The sequence below is a fragment of the Cynocephalus volans genome, chromosome 1 (genome assembly GCF_027409185.1).
Source record: "Cynocephalus volans isolate mCynVol1 chromosome 1, mCynVol1.pri, whole genome shotgun sequence".
NCBI classification, from domain to species: Eukaryota; Metazoa; Chordata; class Mammalia; order Dermoptera; family Cynocephalidae; genus Cynocephalus; species Cynocephalus volans.
In genome coordinates, this window is record NC_084460.1 from 179,809,226 (window position 1) to 179,827,889 (window position 18,664).

The 18,664-nt window shown below is 45.4% G+C and overlaps 1 protein-coding gene across 4 annotated transcripts in view; it reads left to right on the forward strand.

The window, feature by feature from the left end:
• Positions 1 to 18,664, forward strand: part of EVA1C (eva-1 homolog C) — an 83,131-nt gene that overhangs the window by 34,464 nt on the left and 30,003 nt on the right. For 2 of the 4 annotated variants that reach the window (XM_063107505.1, XM_063107492.1), the window contains exons 3-4: positions 2,252 to 2,375; positions 10,275 to 10,427. In XM_063107505.1, coding sequence (XP_062963575.1) covers positions 2,252 to 2,375; positions 10,275 to 10,427 — 277 coding nt within the window. The remainder of the gene's footprint in view (positions 1 to 2,251; positions 2,376 to 10,274; positions 10,428 to 18,664) is intronic. The other 2 variants (XM_063107495.1, XM_063107501.1) reach the window with 2 other exon arrangements.

Sequence of the window (18,664 nt, forward strand, 5' to 3'; positions counted from 1 at the left end):
CCTGTTGGTCTGCCCTCGTTCCTTACCCAGTGGCCCTGCCCACCCGTCCCTGGTACAGACCCTCTGCTGCCCCCCAGGTGCATAAAAAGAACATCAGCCTGTGCCAAAACAGCGGAAGGGCCTGCTCTGTGAAAGTATGAACTCCGGGTCGCTGGCATCTGAAGCACGGGCCCTGTCCTCACCCTCACAGGGTGCCTGCCTCTGCCAGGTCCCCCGAGGGAAGAGAATGTTCCATAACCAGGCTGACAAGTTAGCCTTTGTGAAGACAGTTCTGAGATTGTTCAGGGGGTTGTCAGAAAGCTCCCCATGTGCAGCTCTTTCATCCAGAGATCAAGAGATCCTTCACTTCGTGTCTTTTAAACTGTTCTGGGAGCCGAGGCAAGGTGCTTCCTCAGAGGGAGGTTGCTTAAGGCAGGGAGAGGACAGGTGGACATCCACACAGGAGACACAGCTGACCCAGCCCCTGACTAAGTGTCACCGGGAAGTCCCCCTCTCTGCTTGTCCAGCTCCTAACACAGTTTGGACACAGCCCTGCCTTGGGGCCCACTCTGAGGTTGTAACGGAGCCTTCCAGTGACTTCTGAGGGCTGAGTCACCTCACCATGACCCTTGGCCATGCCAGCATACTCCAGCACCTGAAAGCTGCACCTCCTGGGGGATCAGGGGGCTTCTTGGGTATTCTTCCTGATTGATCTACATCTGCTGGGCCCCTGAGTGACGGGTGACATTGAGTAGGGCGGACATCCTTCATGGAAATATCCCATGAGCTGCTAGGAGAACATGGCCACTCAGAAAGGCTTATGAATCTACACTAAATTCAGTCCTAAAGTGATAAGTAGACTCTGGGGAACTGTTTTTTTCTGTACTTGGTGTCCTTGTTACTGGAACCAAGTATAGGACCTCTGTGTTTAGCACAGGCAGGGCTTGTTCTGTGGGAACCAGTAACTGGCAGAACAGTGCGAAAATGCTGGGCCTTTCTATGACCCAGCACAGGTGCCCTGTGAACGTCCACAGAGCAGATTCATTAACAATGATGGAGTTGCCTGGAAGAAACCAGGAGAGAGAGGGATGTGAAGGAAAGCTTTTAAGCCAAATGTTCAACAGTAAGTCTGAACATTCCACTAAGAAATTGCTCCAATAAAATAAAAAAAATTTTTTAGAGTGAAATGAAAATTGCTCCATGAGAGAGAAGTGGGCCCAGACTCTTGATCTTGGCGAGGGTGGGAATCAGTTTTTTAACTTTGATTTGTCGGCCTATGTTCGGGTCATGAGCTCGAAAGGGTTAGGGTCTCCAAGGCCTCCCCCAAATGCCAGCTCTTCTGTGGCCTGTGTAGAGCTGTTTCTGAGGCTGAGGAGCTATGATTGTCATTCCTGACTGCCCCAGCTCTCAGCTTTAAAGCCAGGGGACCCCTCCTCAAAGGGGACCTTGAAGAAGTCCCCTCCATCATGACACTTTTTTTTTTTTGACTGTCCAGGATTCATTTATTGTTCAGATGCCTTTTCCAAAGTGTGACAAAACAGGAGTAAATTCAGTAATGACTATCTGAAATCCAAACCAACTTAACTCTAATCAAGGATACCTTTCTTATCTATTTTTTTTTTTTTTTTTTTTTTTAAAGATGACCGGTAAGGGGATCTTAACCCTTGACTTGGTGTTGTCAGCACCACGCTCAGCCAGTGAGCAAACCGGCCATCCGTATATGGGATCCGAACCCGGGGCCTTGGTGTTATCAGCACCGCACTCTCCCGAGTGAGCCACGGGCCAGCCCCCTTTCTTATCTATTATCACAATCATCCCATTTGCCTCCATCTCTCTTAGAAAATTCTTTCAAAATTTAAGACACAATTAATTATACTTTATTAATTCCCTCAAAAGCAAAAAATGGTGTCCCATTCAGCATACAAAAGTTACACATTAAAAGTGCATGTATATCTTTCTTAATTGACCCACTCTACAGCCTGACACTTGGTGCCGATCTTGCTCATGTCCCCCAGAGCCTCTGCAATGTAGTGCTTTTGCCCAAGGTGTCAGCAGTGGCATCAGCTGTGGCTGATTGGAGGCTGGTTTTCTGTCAGGCCTGGTGCTGTTGGATCAGGTTTCTTCCTTTGGGAAAGAGCAGGCAGACAGGGAACCAACCCGGCCGGGGAGGGGCATCCCTCTCTTCTCAGAGCCTAGAGCAGCCCAGGTTTGGGGTCTGGCAGACAGTATGTGTGGTTTTCAAGCCTATCCCTTTTCTTCCCCTTCATTCTAGAAGGTGCTGGACGAATGCCAGAACCAGCGGGCCTGCCACCTCCTAGTCAATAGCCGTGTTTTTGGACCTGACCTTTGTCCAGGAAGCAGTAAATACCTCCTGGTCTCCTTTAAATGCCAACCTAGTAAGTAACTTCTTGCGGGGGGACAGTGTGTGGGGGGCATGGTTCCCTGTTTCATTCACTATCCTGATGAAAATTCTCTGCCTGTTGGTGTTCGTCCACCTTCGAGACTCTTGTTAATAGGAATGTCAGGGCCCCATCCTGCCCCGTTTTTTAGAGTGTGTGTGCACACACGTGTGTGTATTCTTACAAATGCCTGCATTTTACAAATCCTTCCCAATAGTTAAAATTCGGGTGTACCAATGCTAAAAATATCCAGGGCAGTGAGAGACTACAGTTGCTTTTCCTCACAAATGTGGAGCTAGTTCTGCACTTCACAGGCAGTATTGCTATGAGGCTGAGCCAGTCCAAGGGCTGCCTGGTTTTCCTTGAGGGCCAGTGGTGCCATTGCCACCTGAACTCACTGCTTCGAATCTTTCTGAACTGGTTCTCCCACTCTCACCAGCAGCGGGGGCTCCTTTAGCCATGTGTGTTCCCAAGGATGACAAGAGAGGACATGGCTGGAGCCATCTCTCTGATTCTGATTCTTGCCCTTTTCTCCTTGACTTTCACCATTTGTTTTAATCCATTTTCTGTTACTTATAACCAAATACCTGAAACTGTAATTTATAAAGAAATAATATTTATTTCTTACAGTTTGGAGGCTTGGAAGTCAACAGTTCAGGGAACATGTCTGGTGAGGGCCTCCTTGGTGGTGGCTCTACAGCAGTGTGGGGTGTCACGTGGCAGATGGCCGAGCCAGAGAACTAATCCCCACACTTGCTGCCCTTCTAAAGCCATTAGAACCATGCCCATGATGACCACACATTAAACCATCAATGGATTAATCCTTTCACAAGAGTACAGTCCTCACAATCTAATCACCTTTGAACAGCCCCACCTGTCAATTACCATAATAGGATTTCCCACTCTCTTAGCACTGTTTGTGGTGGTGATTAAGTTTCCAATATATGAACCTTTGGAGGACACATTTAACCTATAGCACCAGTTCTAATGGACATCCGTTTTGTGATTAACCCATTGCCAGCCAAAAATAAACACTCTTCAGCGAGCGGGTCACCCTTCCATATGCAGAGGGTCTGCCTGGGAGAAACATAGGTAATTGCAGCATTAGAGGTTCTTGAACAACTTGTTGAAAAGAAATAATACCAAGAACATTTAACCAAAACATAAGGAATAATAATTTTAAAAATTCCCCCCTGCCACCCCAACACAACTGTCTTAACTTTTTGCATTTTGTTCTCTCGGTTCCTGGCCTGAGCCCAGCATTCCCTGGTAGCCTGGGTGCTACGGGTGGGGAGGCATTGGCCACATGAGTACCAGGGTCTCGGCTGCATATGGATCCTTTCAGCTTCTCCCAAACCTTTTTTAGGGCCCAGAACCTTGGAAATGCCCCTTGGCTCTGTCCTAATACCATATGTGCAAACTCACACCCACAGTCACATACACATTCATATGGGCGTGCACACACTATCACACTCACCATGCACAACAGACACTCACACATACACGTTATCCCACACACACTATCACACCCTTATACCCAATTATGTACACTCACACATACAAATTATCACACACATACATGCTCCTACACACTCACATGTACACACGATCACGAATACCCACAAGCAGGCCCGAGCATTGCAGAACAGCCTGACCTCCCTTGGTGAGCCCCCTCCCCCCAGCATTCTCATCAGCTCCTGCCTCCATCAACAGATGCAGCAAAATCACTTCAAGATCTCTGCATTCTTCACAGTTCCCTCCCAGGGCTGAATCTCAAAAACAAGACACCCTTGACCATGTCCTTGACTGCCGCTAGCTCTGCCTTCTTTTTCTCTTTTACCCCCAGTCCCCTCCTTCCATGGTGACAAAGAATACACCTTTAATAAGCTGCCCCGTTCAAAACATTAACCATATGAGAATCTAGGTGGTGGGAATATGACTGCTTATCATGATATTCTTTCATATTTTCTACACATTTGAAATGTTTCATGATAAAAAGTCAGGAAAAACAGCCTGTAAGAGAAGTCAAATGGTCCTTGTGAAATTGGCAGAACCTTGGATAAGCCAGTGCTAGGCCACAACCTCATTACAATGGTGTGTGGTTTAGTCTGTTTATTAATCTCATTTCAGCAAATGATTATTAAGCACCTACTGTGTGCAGGTGTTGGTGCAGATTGGATAGGAAGAGAGCTTACATCTCACAGAGGCTTCCTGAACAGTGCTTCTATATTGGCAGCCCTTCCACAGCAGTTCCCAACATTCCTCTGTCCAAAGAGCATTTATTGAGATCTTCATATAGCCGGTTCCTTCTCATCGTGTAGGTTCCAGCCCAGATAGCACGTTTCCAGAGAGACCTTCTCTGTCCAAAATAAATCTAAAGAAAATCCCTCCCCCACACCCGCCATTCCTCTTTCCCGCACCAGCCTATTTTGTTTTCCTCACAGCAGCATTACCATTTGGATTTACCTTGTTTATTTGTGATTTGTATATTACTTATGCACACCCCCATCAGAATGTAGGCATCATGAGGGCAGGAACTCTGTGTCACTCACCATTGTAACGCATAACCAGTAGGTGCTCAATATGTTTTTATGGAACAAATATTCACCTAGCAGGGGCCAGGTGATTGGTGCTGGGGAAACACAGGTGAACACATCCTAAGTCACCAGATCTCACAGTCTAGCGGGAGCCTGACATTCACTGCAGAATCACACAGATCTGCACAGGATTCCTAGTGGGCTCAGGGCTTCGTGGAGGTGTACTGTGCAGGTAATTCATAGGAGGACTGACCTCACAGGGGCTCAATGGAGGCTTTTCCGAGCAAGTGATGATGGAGCTGAGAACTACGGGGGGGGGGGGGGAGGGCGGGGGACACAGATAGCGTGCTCCATGCAGAAGCGTGTGGCTGGAGGGCGCAGGAGCACAGGTGTAGTAGGTGAAGAGGGTGGGAGCACTTCAGCCAAGTCAGCAAGGGAGAGAGAGCACCAGCCAGAGAGCCAGAGTAGGATCCAGGGCTCTCATGGCCAGAAGGAGTTTGGAGTCTATCAGTAGGGCAGTATTTCAGCAGGGAGGGTGCTATGATAAGGTTGTAAAGCCCCCTCTGGCTGCTTGTGGAGAACAGATTAGGGGGCTGAGCCCTTGTGTACCCTAGACACAGGCAGCCCAAGGCATTGCAATTTGGGATAGGGAGGTGAGATTGTCTCCACCACCCCCTGCCTCTCTTTCTGCAGCCCTCCCACCTCCTGAGGTTCTTCCTGTGCACCCCCCCCCATGCCCCCACAACTTTCAGTTCCAGCCCCACACAACACTGGGGCTCTTCAAAAGCTCACTGTTGCAGCCACTGGTGTGTGGAGCCGGCTTGAACTACCAGAACCAATGATGCGCATCTCTTCCTAGCTGTGCCTGGGGCCTGTGAAATCTGCCCTGGTGGGAGGATTTACACCAGGGAAGTTGCACAGCTACAAACCGGGTTTTATTTGTTTGTTTTTTGGGAGAGCTATTTTACCAGCAAACCTCACTTGAACCTTCTTTTTCCTAGTGTGCACCATACTTCCCATCCCCCCACCCCCCCTTCCAAATCTCATCCCTTCACGGAATTTTGGTTGCAGCAAGCCTTTGGATTTAGGCAGATGTGGATTTGTATCCCCTTCAGCTGCTGTATGATCTTGGGCAATGTAGAGATACTTTCTGAGGCTCCAGGACTCAGTTTGTAAGGAAGACAATCCCCCTTCCGCAGAGGGCTGTTGTGAAGACTGTAAAACTCCAGTGTTGCGTGTGAAATGCTTAGCCCAGGACCTGTCATGGAGCTGAGCTCAGTAATTGGTAGCTGTTATTCCAATAAGCAGATTAGAGTAATTCTTGCTAAAGATGTGAATGACCAAAAGGCAGTGATATACCCAGGGTGGAGGCAGGGGGAGAGAGGTGTGGTCTGCCCTGAGTGCAGGTAATAGCAGTGTGCGTTGTCTGTAAAAACACAACAAAAGTGACTAAAATCTGTCTGCATTTTAATATCACCATGCACTGTTAATTGTAAGCAATGTCAGTAATAAAATACTCCCATCGTGGAAGACCTTAACCCCCATTCACCTTTGAAAGGCCACTGCTGATATGCAAATGTATATTATTAAAGAGAAATTGAATGACCCACACAGCTCTCTAATTGGTATAATTAGGAGGGAGAATTTTGTTGCTGGTGTCCTTTAAGCAGAGTCTGCTTCTACCTTCCCAGGCTCCTGTCACTCTCTCCATCTAAACCCGAGGAGTGTTGGCAACTTACTTTTGGAAGGCTGCCCACCCCTTCTCTAATCTGAGACCATTTGAGAACTCTAACTGGGCTCTAAAACAAATTCTAGTCCTCTAAGAAAAATAGCAATTATGTTAGTAATCCCGTTGTTTTTTAGAACCCAGAAATGTCACTCTTAGGTGACAGTGAATTAGCACATTCCCAAGGAGCCAAGTGACTCAACAGAGGTGACCCCGAGGTTGCAATGTGACACGCCACATGTCCCCTCTGTCCCAGGAGATGGTTTGCCCACAGTCTGGGGACAGAATCACTGGAGACCTCAGATGCAGGTATTGTGTTACTCTGGGAGGGTTTTGCTGGCATCGAGGCCACCTCTAATGAATAGGCTTTAATAAATCAAAGAGATGTGGCTAATAAGTGCATTCCATGTGCCTTAAAAAAAAATCTCTTCTAATTTTTAAAAATTCTGATTTAAAAAAAGCTATTTCTGTTAAAAAAAAAAAAAAGTTTGCAGTTTGCTGAGCTAAAGCTTGATTTTGTCCTGCTTCTCCCGTCCTCCTTTTGGACAAGCAGTGGAAGGCATTCTTAACATTTTTCGGTATTCTCCTAGTTGGAAGGGTGCTTTAGCTCTTTGGTGTGTCTTCCTGTGCCCTGTTTTCTGCATCAAAGGCCATCCTTCATTCTGGGCCTTTGAAGTCAGACAAAATTTCGGTGTTGCTGGGATTCAGCACTGAAAAACTCATGCCAATGCTGGATGTGACTCACCAAAAAGAATCAAACCCTCTGAAGTCCAGGTCAGATTTAGTGTTCTTCTTATTTAGAAAAAGAAAACAAAACTTTTCTTGGCTCTAAGTGTAAGCTGTTATACTAAGATTCCAGTTAGTGGGTGAGGAGTCTTCTCAGCATTTACTTGGTCATCTTTTTAATTTTCCCTGCTCGTGGTGGTCCTTCATGTGTATTAAACTACTAGAGGAGAGGGATTTGGTGAGCATCTGCTCCTGGTTTCTGCTCCAAGCCTTTCATGAATCTTGAACGTTCCCATCATCATGTATTAAAAGACAGTGCCAAGGTTTACCAGCCCCGAAGCAGTGGGAATCTTGAGAACCTGAAGTTTTCTTTCCTGTGGTCTCACTGCTGCTGCTTGGTTTTTCGTAGAAAGTTATGGGAATTTACAAGTTATAGAAAGGTGGAGTTTATATTTGGAAATTTTTTTTTCATGTTATAAGTTTGAAGCTTAAGCATTGTTGCTTCCAGAATACACAGATCCAGCCAGCCACCAACCATAGTCCTAATGTGTACCGTGTGAGCTTAAGGTGGGAGCTGTCAAATTGTTTTGATTGCAACCCATAATAAGAAAAACCTTTTACATTTTGGTGCAACATAACACATGGTCACACACAAATAGCTAGTTAGGAAAAATAAGTACTACTGATGTACGGTCGAGCTAGGCATCTATAATTAACATTAATTTACTGCATGTTATCAAATGGCTAATCGGGTATCCTCAACACAAAGAAACATTTTGTAATGATGAATATATTAATTACCCCAATGTGATCATCACACATCGTACACAGGTATTGATATTCAACTCTGTACCCCACAAATATGTAAAATCAGTTATATTTCAATAAAAAAATTTTTAAATTAAAAAAACCCACATAGTTACATATGTTACATACACACAACTGAAAAAAAAATTTTTTTTATTTACAAAACCAGTGTTTATCCTTTCTTTATGTGATGGCCTTTGATGTTTTCTACTCTATTCTTTATTTTTTAAAATTGCTGGTCACACCTCACTAAATTGATTTCAAGACTCATAAATGGGCCTTAAATCACAATTTGGAAAACTTTGGCTTAAGGTGTATCAGGGACCTGGGATCAGTCTACACATCCAATCCAGGAAAGAAAAGTGAAAGGAAAACATGAGAGAATGATAGAAATTAAAGGCTAGATGAGGGGCTGGTTTTCCTTCCCTCTGGACATAGTTTACCCTCCCAGGCCAGCCTGTGACAACCTGAGCTTCTCTTGTCATTTAACTTTTGTTTGCTCTTAACTCCAGACGAGACACAAAAGATGAAAGATGCACTTGTCTGCTAAGTAGTTGCCATTTCAAAGTAGGAAAACCTAGGGTGGGGGTGATAGAGTGGGGCTAGCATTTTTCCATGATTTTTCTTTACAAAATATTGGGGGTAGCAGGGAGAAGTCATATGCAAATAAATGACCACGATTCCCTTCATATTTTGCTTTGCTTTTATTTTGCAAAGTTTAAGACACATGACAGGCTAGAAAATTTTCTAACATGTAAGAGACAAAAGTTAGCATCCAGAATATGTGAATCACTCCAGCAAATAATTTCTAAAAATCCAACACACAATGTGCAAGGGATATGAAGAAAAGGGCTAATATGAGACTTAAATTCACTCATACATTTAAAGCTCTTAGAACAGGGCCTAATTGAGAGGATGTGCTCGATGGATATTGGTTATTATTACTTAAAATAATCTTTATTGAGGTATAATTTACGTAGCTTAAAATTCACCTGTTTTAAATGTACAATTTGATGATTTTTAGTAAAGTTACTGAGTTGTGCATGCATGACCACAGTTCAGCTGTAGAACATTCCCATCACCTCAGAAATTTCTCCTGATCCCACCCCCAGTCCCAGGCCGCTACTAACTACATTCTGCTCTGTAGGTTTGCCTCTTCTGGAAATTTCATATGCACAGAATTATACAATAAGTGGTCTTTTGTGTCTGGAGTATTAACTATTATTACTTTTAAAAATGAAGTCATTATTAAACTTTTTTATGGATTGAATGGTTTGGGGGTACGCACTTTGAAAAAACAATAAACTATGTTTTCTTCAGCAGTGCATTTATAATGTCAGCTCTCTGACATTGCAAAGAAAGATTTTACTATAGCAGATTAAACAAGCAAACAAACTTTTTCCTAAATTCTTTGGGAAAAAAGTATGACCTGGTTCAGATCATCCTAACCTAGAATGTACCATCATCAGCCTGAGGTTCAGGTTCTATTATTCCTGGGTCACAGATTTGGGACAGAATTTTCATACTTCTCTAAAGAGGGATTGTTTTTGCCCCTTTCCTAGCAAAGGACATAATTTGCTTTTATGTCATCTCTCCTTTTAGTACATAAATAGGGAAGCTATTTGTGGAGTCAGTGGTGAGGCTTAACTGGGCTCTTTCCAGAGGTTTAATGGTTCCATCAGGTAACTTCTGGTCCTTACCTGTGTGGATTCCAAGCCAACATTTGAGAAAAGGCTCTTTTCAATTAAGGAATACGTGACCTCAAGTGGGAAGAAAGAGAAACTTCCATGATGTCCAGGCCCTTTGTAGGACCTAACCCAGCGCACATTGCCTCCTTCACCCTGACGTCTCCCTTCTGATTGCACCGTTGTATAATTCTGGGGGTCTTTGCGCTTAGGGACAGATTGCTTTCCTCCCCCTTCCTGCAGAGGGCTTTGTTTTCCAGGGCTGGAGACTCCCTGGGCAGGCAGGGCCATTCCAACTGTCCCCTTCTCAGGGTGCGGCCCTGGGGGGAGGGGGGTGAGTGGCATGGACTTGGACAGTGCTCCCCGATTCCCTCTGAGGGAAGCTGATGGTGCCACCAATTTGTTTCTGTTTCAGATGAATTAAAAAACAAAACCGTGTGTGAGGACCAGGAGCTGAAACTGCACTGCCACGAATCCAAGTTTCTCAACATCTACTCTGCGACCTACGGCAGGAGGATCCAGGAAAGGGACGTCTGCTCCTCAGAAGCACAGTGGCTGCCCCCGTTTGGTACGTGTTTTTATATGGCTATAATTAGGGTGACACTGGGTGGATTAGGGACCTGGCTCCACAAGGAAGGAAGCCAGGCCAGTGGCCAATAACTGGATTAGAGGGAAAGTCAAGGGCAGAGAAAAACAGTAGTACCATGGGTGGGCTTCTTTCTGCCCCACATCCCTGAATCTGTCGGTGGTCCAGTCTGACCACTGGAGTAGTTATTGAGCAATAACTATTGCACAATAACTATTCCACACTGAGTAGTTATTGAGCACCTGCTGTATGCAGAGCCCTTTTCTAGGCATGGAGGAGTCATCTGTGACCAACACAGAGTCTACACCCTCATGGGGTTGACTTTCAGCAGTGGACAGGGAGGCAGAGATAAAATAATGAAAGAGCGAATATGTCATAGGTCAAGTGCAGATAAATGATAAGGAAAAAAGCACATAGGGAAGGCAGGTAGAGAAGGCCGGGTGTGTGCTGCAGAGAAGTGCAGTTTTATGGAGTGATCTACATGCTTAGCAGAGATTGGGAGGAGGCGAGGGAGTGAACCTGCAGATGCCTGGGGATGAGCATCCAGGAAAAGAGAAGAGCCAGTTCCAGGCGCTGAGGCTGGATGTTAGCCAGGGTGTTCCGTGTTGACAAGAGCTCAGCAAGATGTTCTTGGAAGTCTGCAGTTTGGAGCTGAAAGATGATGGGCATAATATGGGCCTCCTGGCCTCGCCCGTCAAAGTCAGCCTGTGTTCTGAGAAATAGAACCAATAGGATATAGACATACATGTAGATATGGAGAGAGAGAAAGATTTTAAGGAATCGGTTCAGAAGATTGTGGGGGCTGTCAAATATGAAATCTGCAGGGCAGCCTGGCAGTCTGGAGAGCTGGGAAAGAATTGACATTGCAGTCTTGACTTCGAATTCTGCAGGACAGCAGGCTGGAAACTCAGGGAGAATTTCTGTGTTGCAACCTTGAGGAGAATCCCTTTTTAGGGCAACCTCTGCTCTTACGGCCTTCAACTGATTAGGTGAAGCCCACGCACATCATGAAAGTTAATCTGCTTTACTCAATGTCCACTGATTTATGTGTTAGTTACATCCTAAAAATCCTTTCACAGCAATGCCTAGACTGATGTTTGACCAAACAACTGGCCTAGTCAAATTGACATGTGAAATTAACCATCACATTCTGATCTGTGGTGGTGAAAAAGTTTGATCTCTCTCTGCCTATGACCAGAGAGAGTGAATCCAGCTGTGAAACAGCCCAAGGAATTGCACTTGGTCAAAATCTAAAACGAGCTCCTTCATGTATTACATTGCTACAGTTTTATTGATGGATCACATGTAAAATTAAATAGTAATTTTAAAAAGAAATTCATGCCTTAAGTAATACCTTAGACCTGACAAAAAGTGAACATGAGTGACCTAACTGCACAAGCCAGCTCTCAGGTGAGAATCAAGAGACAACAAAAAAGCAGTTCACCAGGAACGTGTGCCTCCAAGGGCCCCCTATCCAGTGTTCTGGAAGGCCCTTCTGTTGGGAATGGTGGAGGGTCAGTTGAAGGGCCGTCCTGGCAGACCACAAAGGCAGGCTGATGTGGGTTTACGGCTTTCACGTTTAGATCTGGGGGCCAGGGCTCCTGTTTCAGCAGGCTTACTTGCCAAAAGCGGCAGAGAGGCACTTGTGAGGGTGGGTCCCACTCCCCAGTCCGTGATCCCCAGCAAGTGGTTTGTGAGTTCCTGAAACTCCATCCTTCCTTTCAGATGACACCTGCATGTGTTCAGATGGAAGCTGTGTGCTTCTGTTAAATATCTCCACCCCCTCCCTTCTTTCCCCTGCTACTGTCTTAGGTAAAGGGACCGTTGCCTGGGCCATTGTAGGAGTCTCCCTACTCCCAGGCATGCCTTTCTTCCAAAAGAATCCTTGTAGAAAGCAAACCTGTTGCTACTCTTCTTAACATCTTGCAGGGGCTCCCTGTATTATCTGAATTCCTTAACTGGCTAGGGGACCCATGGTGAGCTAACCCCTTTCTGCAAAAAGGAGTTTCACTTTTTTTCTTTTTTTAAAAAAATTCTTAACCTTTTTATTATTCAAGAAGACCTTTCTAGAATTCTTACAGGGGTTGTGCAAGGCACGTGGGCTCTATTTATTTTTTATGGGTCTGCCCCCCTCCATTTCTTAATATTAGGGAGGGGCATCCCATTTCTCAGGCTTACTAGATCTAACTCAGCCCCCTGCGTTTTGGGCAGCAGCAGTAAGTAACACCTATTTCAGCTGTTCTTGTGAGCAGACTTCAGTCGGCCAAAGGTAGATCTGTGGGCTGAACCACTGGCGTTTGGGTCACTGCCTTACATTCTTAGAAAGTTGGATGGGAGTTGGATTTAAAAGGGAAAAGTAAACAGCCAAAGAAAGTGTTAGCAGACACTATGGCTGAAAGACAGGTTTCCATGGAGAGCTGGAGGAATCCTCAGTCAGCCAGCTGTTCTAACGCCATCCATAACCTCGTTGACGCAAGAAAGGTCTGTGAAGGGAAGACTCTGTGCCCGCCTTCTCCCTCCCCCGACCTTCACAAGCAAGTGCCTCTGTCCATTGCCCCTCGTGTGCCTGTGAGGATGAGGACCAAGCTCTTCCCTGCAGTCATGAGCCACAGCCCAAATCCCGGAGCTCCTCTTGCCCCATGCTCTGCAGTGCAGAGAGGCTCAAAGGGAAATCCAAGGAGCCCGGAGGGTGCCCAGTGTGCCCTGGCTCTCGGGCTCACGTGGAAGGCTCAGCTCTATTCTCACCTTTCACATTAGTGCTAAAGGGCAGAACCATGTGTGTATAAATATGAGGGTACTTCAGAAAGATCATGGAAAAATAGAATGAAAAGATGAATCTTTCCATGGGCTTTCTGAAGTACTCCCCTACAAACCTCTGGCTACCCTGTGCTGATACATTTTCCTTGTTTAACAGAATGCTATGAAATCATTCGCTCCTGGGCCTAGGTAGATGGTACATTAGGGTTTTAAGCTGCCTGGCCCTCAAAATCATCAGTTTATCCCTCTTGTCCAGAGGGATTTATTTGAATTAAATCAGAGCTCATCACCCCCCTGCGTAAACCCCTCCTCACTGCGCATTGTAATTAGAATACATCTAGTCTCCAGCTGCAATCCTGCCTCTCTTCCCTTCCCTCATTACCTCTGGAACATTCTGTGCTCATTCCTATCCCCGGACCTTTGCACGAACTCTTCCTTTGGCCTGCACTGTTCTCACCTTACATGTCTGAGTGGCCGGCTCTGTCTCATGATTCAAGAACCAACTTGGATGTTATCTCAGAGAGGTTTCCCTGGGCACCTGCAGTCCCTCTCGAGCTAACCCCTTTCTTTGATTTCCTTCATAGGATGGTAATAGTTCATATTATGTGTCTATGCTCCATCTCTCCAGAGCTGAGCCTTCAGGGACTGTGCCTGTGGAATTCCCAGCAGCTGGAGTGGCGTCTGGCATAGGGTGGGTGCCCGTGTGAATCTTGAGTTGCATGAATGAATCAGAGCCCACCTAAGTGGGGCGCCCACACTCGGCTCCTGCAGATCGATGGCTGGCAGGTCACAGGCTGGGAATGTGGGCCTGGTGTTGTCCCAGACTCCAGCCTTTCATGAGATGCTGGAAATCTGGATTTTTTTTTTTTTTTAAAAAGTGAAATGCTCAAACTTTTAAAACCTGTGTGAGCCAAACAAAACGCCTCCACGAGACATCTGGGCCACAGGCTGCCAGGGTGTATGTGATCTCTGCTCTGCGCTCCCCGTCACTATTGCAGCTCAGCCACAGAGCTTTGAGGAAGGGGAAAGGGCTGTTGTCCCTTAACCCCTGAACCTGGTGTGAGCTTGGGAGGATGACTGCACCAGGGCTGAGGGGCTGATTGTCACTGTGAACCTCTCTGTAAGGGTGCTCTGCAGTTTGAGTCCTGGAACATCTGGTTTGAGAGGGTGATTTGTGTACTTTTCCTCTTGAGAATAAACAAAATCCCATCTGCTTCAGATTCTGGGTACCCTGTTGAAGCACATGTGGTGAAGACAGGCTGGGCCTTAGAGAAGCCCTGCATGGTCAGGGGCCACCTTGGTTTTCATGACAGCCGAGGGTGGCTTTAGCACTCAGATACTGAAGGAGAACATTTCCATTTCCTTCTAAAATATCATCAGCATCATCATCATTGTTCTGCACAAACTCCATAACAACATTTAGCAGAAATAAGAAAAAGATTCAGCCACACATTTCACCCAAGAAATGAAAAGATTTTCATTTTTCTGGATTTCTTCCAAGTCCTGGTATATGAGCATTGAACAGTTTTACATAATGGAAATTCTAAAACATGGAAAATGTAAAGAATGTAAAGATACATTTGCATTTTATGTTTTTTCCTTTAACTTCATGTCATCAAGATCCTGACAATGCTGACCACTTCCTAATATCTTGTTAAAGGGATATATTACACAATTTGTCTGACTATGCTGTAGTAGCTGGATATTTTTCATTGTTTCTGACTTTCAGATAGTATGAATAATGTAGAATAAGCTTGTGCTTGTAGCTTTTTCTTTCTTTTGGATTATTTCCTTGGAATAAATTCCTAGAAGTTTTATACCAAAAGAGGGCATGGGCATGTTTGTAATTTTTTATGTGTATCATCAGAATTCTTTCCAAAAACTTTTTGTACCAATTTATATGGGTTAACAGTGATGTACAGCTATGAGTTTCCCCGCAACTTTGGCAGCCAGGGTGTGATTTTTCTGAATGTTTCCAATTTAAAAGGCGTAACATGGCCCTTCAACATTGTTTTCATCTGCCTTTCTTTCATTACAAATGACCATAGACGTCCCCACATTTTCGTGGTTATTGTGTTTACCCTTGCACACCTCGTCTCTCTAGCCTTTGTCATTTTTTTTTTTTTCCTATTGGGATCTTTCATTATTTATTTATTTCACAAATTTTTCTGAGCTTTGGCAGAGTAGAGATGGTAACCCATTGACATGCTTTTCCTGCTGTAATTATCCCACCCCCACAGTCAATGTTTTCTGAACTTGTAGTTTGGGTTTGCTGTGTAGGGCTGGTTGCCTTTTTGGTTCTGTGTGTCCTATGCAGAATCAACTCACAAGGAAGGGGCTGAGTGGCGGTGGAGAGGGGCCTATCTGGTAGAAGTCAGGACATGTGTGTGTGTCACCCCCCAGGGCACAGGTGTGACACCATCATGCCCCCATAAGCATCTGCCCAAAGCCTGGCTGTCAGTCCCTGTCTTGGTGGGACACACTCCTGTGGAGCATTCCCAAGATGTGAGCATGCTCACACTGGCCTCAAAGAAGCCTCCAAGTTCTGGGTCCAGAAGAAGGAGGGAAGTGTCCCAACGTTCTGTTTCAGTGCCCCGAGCTGGTCCCACCTGAAATGTACCAGGGCAGGCCAGGCTGTGGAGAGGTAGGTGTTGAGGTGGTTAGCATGGGTCCCACACCACACCCTTGTCTGGAACAGTGCTCCCCAACCCTCTCCCCACGATCACACACATAGACAATTCATGTGGCACTTGGGGTAAAGGTGCGGTGGCCTGGGGGCAGCCCAGGGGCCAGAGGGGAAACATTCCAACATATCTGTGTCCATTCACTATTAAGTTGGTAAGCTCTGCCCTGAAGGTGACCCACTTCAGGGGATAAAGATTACAGATGCTGGGCTTCTCTTCAAGGCCCTTAGACTTGGCTAACACTCCCCTCAGGGTCCTCTCAACTCCTGCCTACTGCCCAGTCCCATGGACTTACAATTTTGTCACTCCTGCAACCCACTGCCAAGTATCACAATGTGTATTCATTTCTATTGCTATGTAGCAAAATACTCCGGATTTTAATAGCTTACAGCAAAACATTTAGTATCTCACTGTTTCTCTGGGACAGGAATTTGGGGTAGCTTAGTCCAGCAGTTCTTGATCAGGGTCTCGTGGGGTCTCCTGAGATTGCAGCCTGGACATTGGCTGGGGCTGCATTCACCTAAAGGCTGGACTTCCAGGGTGGCTGACACACAGTGTGGGCAAGGTGGTGCTGACTGTGGGGGAGGCTTCAGTTCTTCCCCGCATGGAGAGGCCTCATGACCTGGTAGCTGGCTTCTCCCAGGGAGAGTGTTCAAAAGAGCAAGTAAAAGCTGAATGCTCTCACCTCTGCCACACACTGCTGATTCCTTGTGGGAGGAGGCTACACAGGCACGAATTCCAGGAAGAGGTTCATTGGGGAACGTCTTAAAGGCTGTTGTGGGATAACTTGTGTCCCCCCTCCATGCATATGTTGAAATCCTAACCCCCAGTACCTCACAATGTGGCATTATTTGGGGATAAGGTCTTTAAAGAGTTAATTAAATTAATTTGAGGTCATATGGGTGGCCCCAAATCCAATATCACTGGTGTCCTTATAAGAAGAGGAAATCAGGACACAGACACACAGAAGGAAGACCATATGAGGACACAGGGGGAAGACGGCTATCAACAAGTCAAGGAGAGAGGCCTCAGCAGAAACCAACCCTGCCAACACCTTGGACTTACAGCTTCCAGAACTGTGAGGAAATAAATTTCTGGTGTTTGAGCCACCCAGTCTATGCTGCGTTTTACAGCAGCCCTAGCAAACTAATACAAAGGTTGATGACCTCAACTCTCAAATAAAAGGGGAAAAGGAGCAAGATGGATGAGCAAGCCATTAGGAGACCTTCTTCAAAAAGTGATGTCTTACTGTCAGGGAGTTTCAAACAAAGATAGATCTGATGTCTTACCTTGAGCGTGGCCAACCCAAAGGCCTTTATGAAAGATCTTGTATAGCAAGTCAGATCCATCAGAATATATGCCTCATCCAGTGGAGAGAAACTGAAAGGAAGGCATAAAAGTGATTGATCATCACTGGTCCCCAATGAACACCAGCGAAACTGCATTTTAACACAAGCAGGGAGTAGCCTTTCTGAGGACCAGGGCAAGAGGACACAGGCTTCAGAAAGTTCCCCTGGCTGGGCGTCCACTGTGGTGCATCATTTCCTGCTGCGGTTACATTTTCTGGGTGGGCTCCAGAGTTTCTGCTATTTCCTTAATAAGAGAATGAGAAAAATCACACAATGGGCCTCAAGGGCAGGGCTAAGGCTGTCCCAAGGCCAAGTGTGGGCAGGCCTGGACTTTTCAGCTAAAGACCAAGGTACCAGGGGCTCCCACTGCCAAGACAGTGCCACTTAAGAGGAGCCCGCCCAATTATCTAAATAAACACAGGTCATAAAGAGCGATTAACTTCAGTTTCAGGATTAAACCGTAGCCAAAAAATGAAATTTAAAATGGTTGAATATCTTGTTATCACATGTATTGGAGGTAGAGGGTAGTTTGCCAGAAACAGAGAGTGCAAACAAAATTAGCCCGGGAGGGAAATAACCACTTAAAAAAAAAAAAAAAAAAAAAGCAGCAAAATCCTGCAAGCAGTTTAGAGCGCAGTGTCAACAAGAATATGGTCAGATCTAAATCAGACCTGAATTACCTTGGGACTCTTCCTGAAAACACACTGTGGAATCTTTCACTCTCACTAAGATAAATTCTTCCACTCCCAAGGTAACTTAGAAGTGCAAAAGCATGCCCACTGAAAATCACCACTGGTCCCAGACATTCTGAGTCAAAGAGGACTGTGATCGTATATCTGGGAGTCTTTTCTGCTGCTTCCTCTGTTAGCCTTAAAGAATTTGGTCTGTCAGGCATATGCTCTTAAAGCTCTAAGAAAACATAAGATTTCTAGGGCGTTCCTGTACAATTCTGGTAGAAGTGCGAGTTGGTACAACTTTTCTGGATAACAGCTTGGCAGTGTATATGAAAACCTTAATGTATTGGATACCTTTTGACAAAGCAATCTACTTCTAAGAATTTCTATGGGAATATCATGCTTATGTGCAAATATTTCACTCTACAGATGTTCCACATTGCTTGTAATATTCAAAAAAGGAAATCATATGAAGGTCCACCAGTAGGGTATTGTAAATAGAGTTGGTACATCCATAATATGAAAAACTATGCAGTTCTTCAGAATAATGCTTACTGTAAAATGTTCACAAATATATCAATAAGTGGGAAAGAGTAGCATATGGAGTAATACGTATATGATCCCATTCAGGGGAAGGACATTTATACACAGAAAACTGACTAGAAGGGTGTTCTTTAGTGGGTAACAGGGTTTTTTTTGTGATCACGGGATTTACTGGGAATTTTTTCTCCAGTTTTGGCTTATCTGTCCTTTTA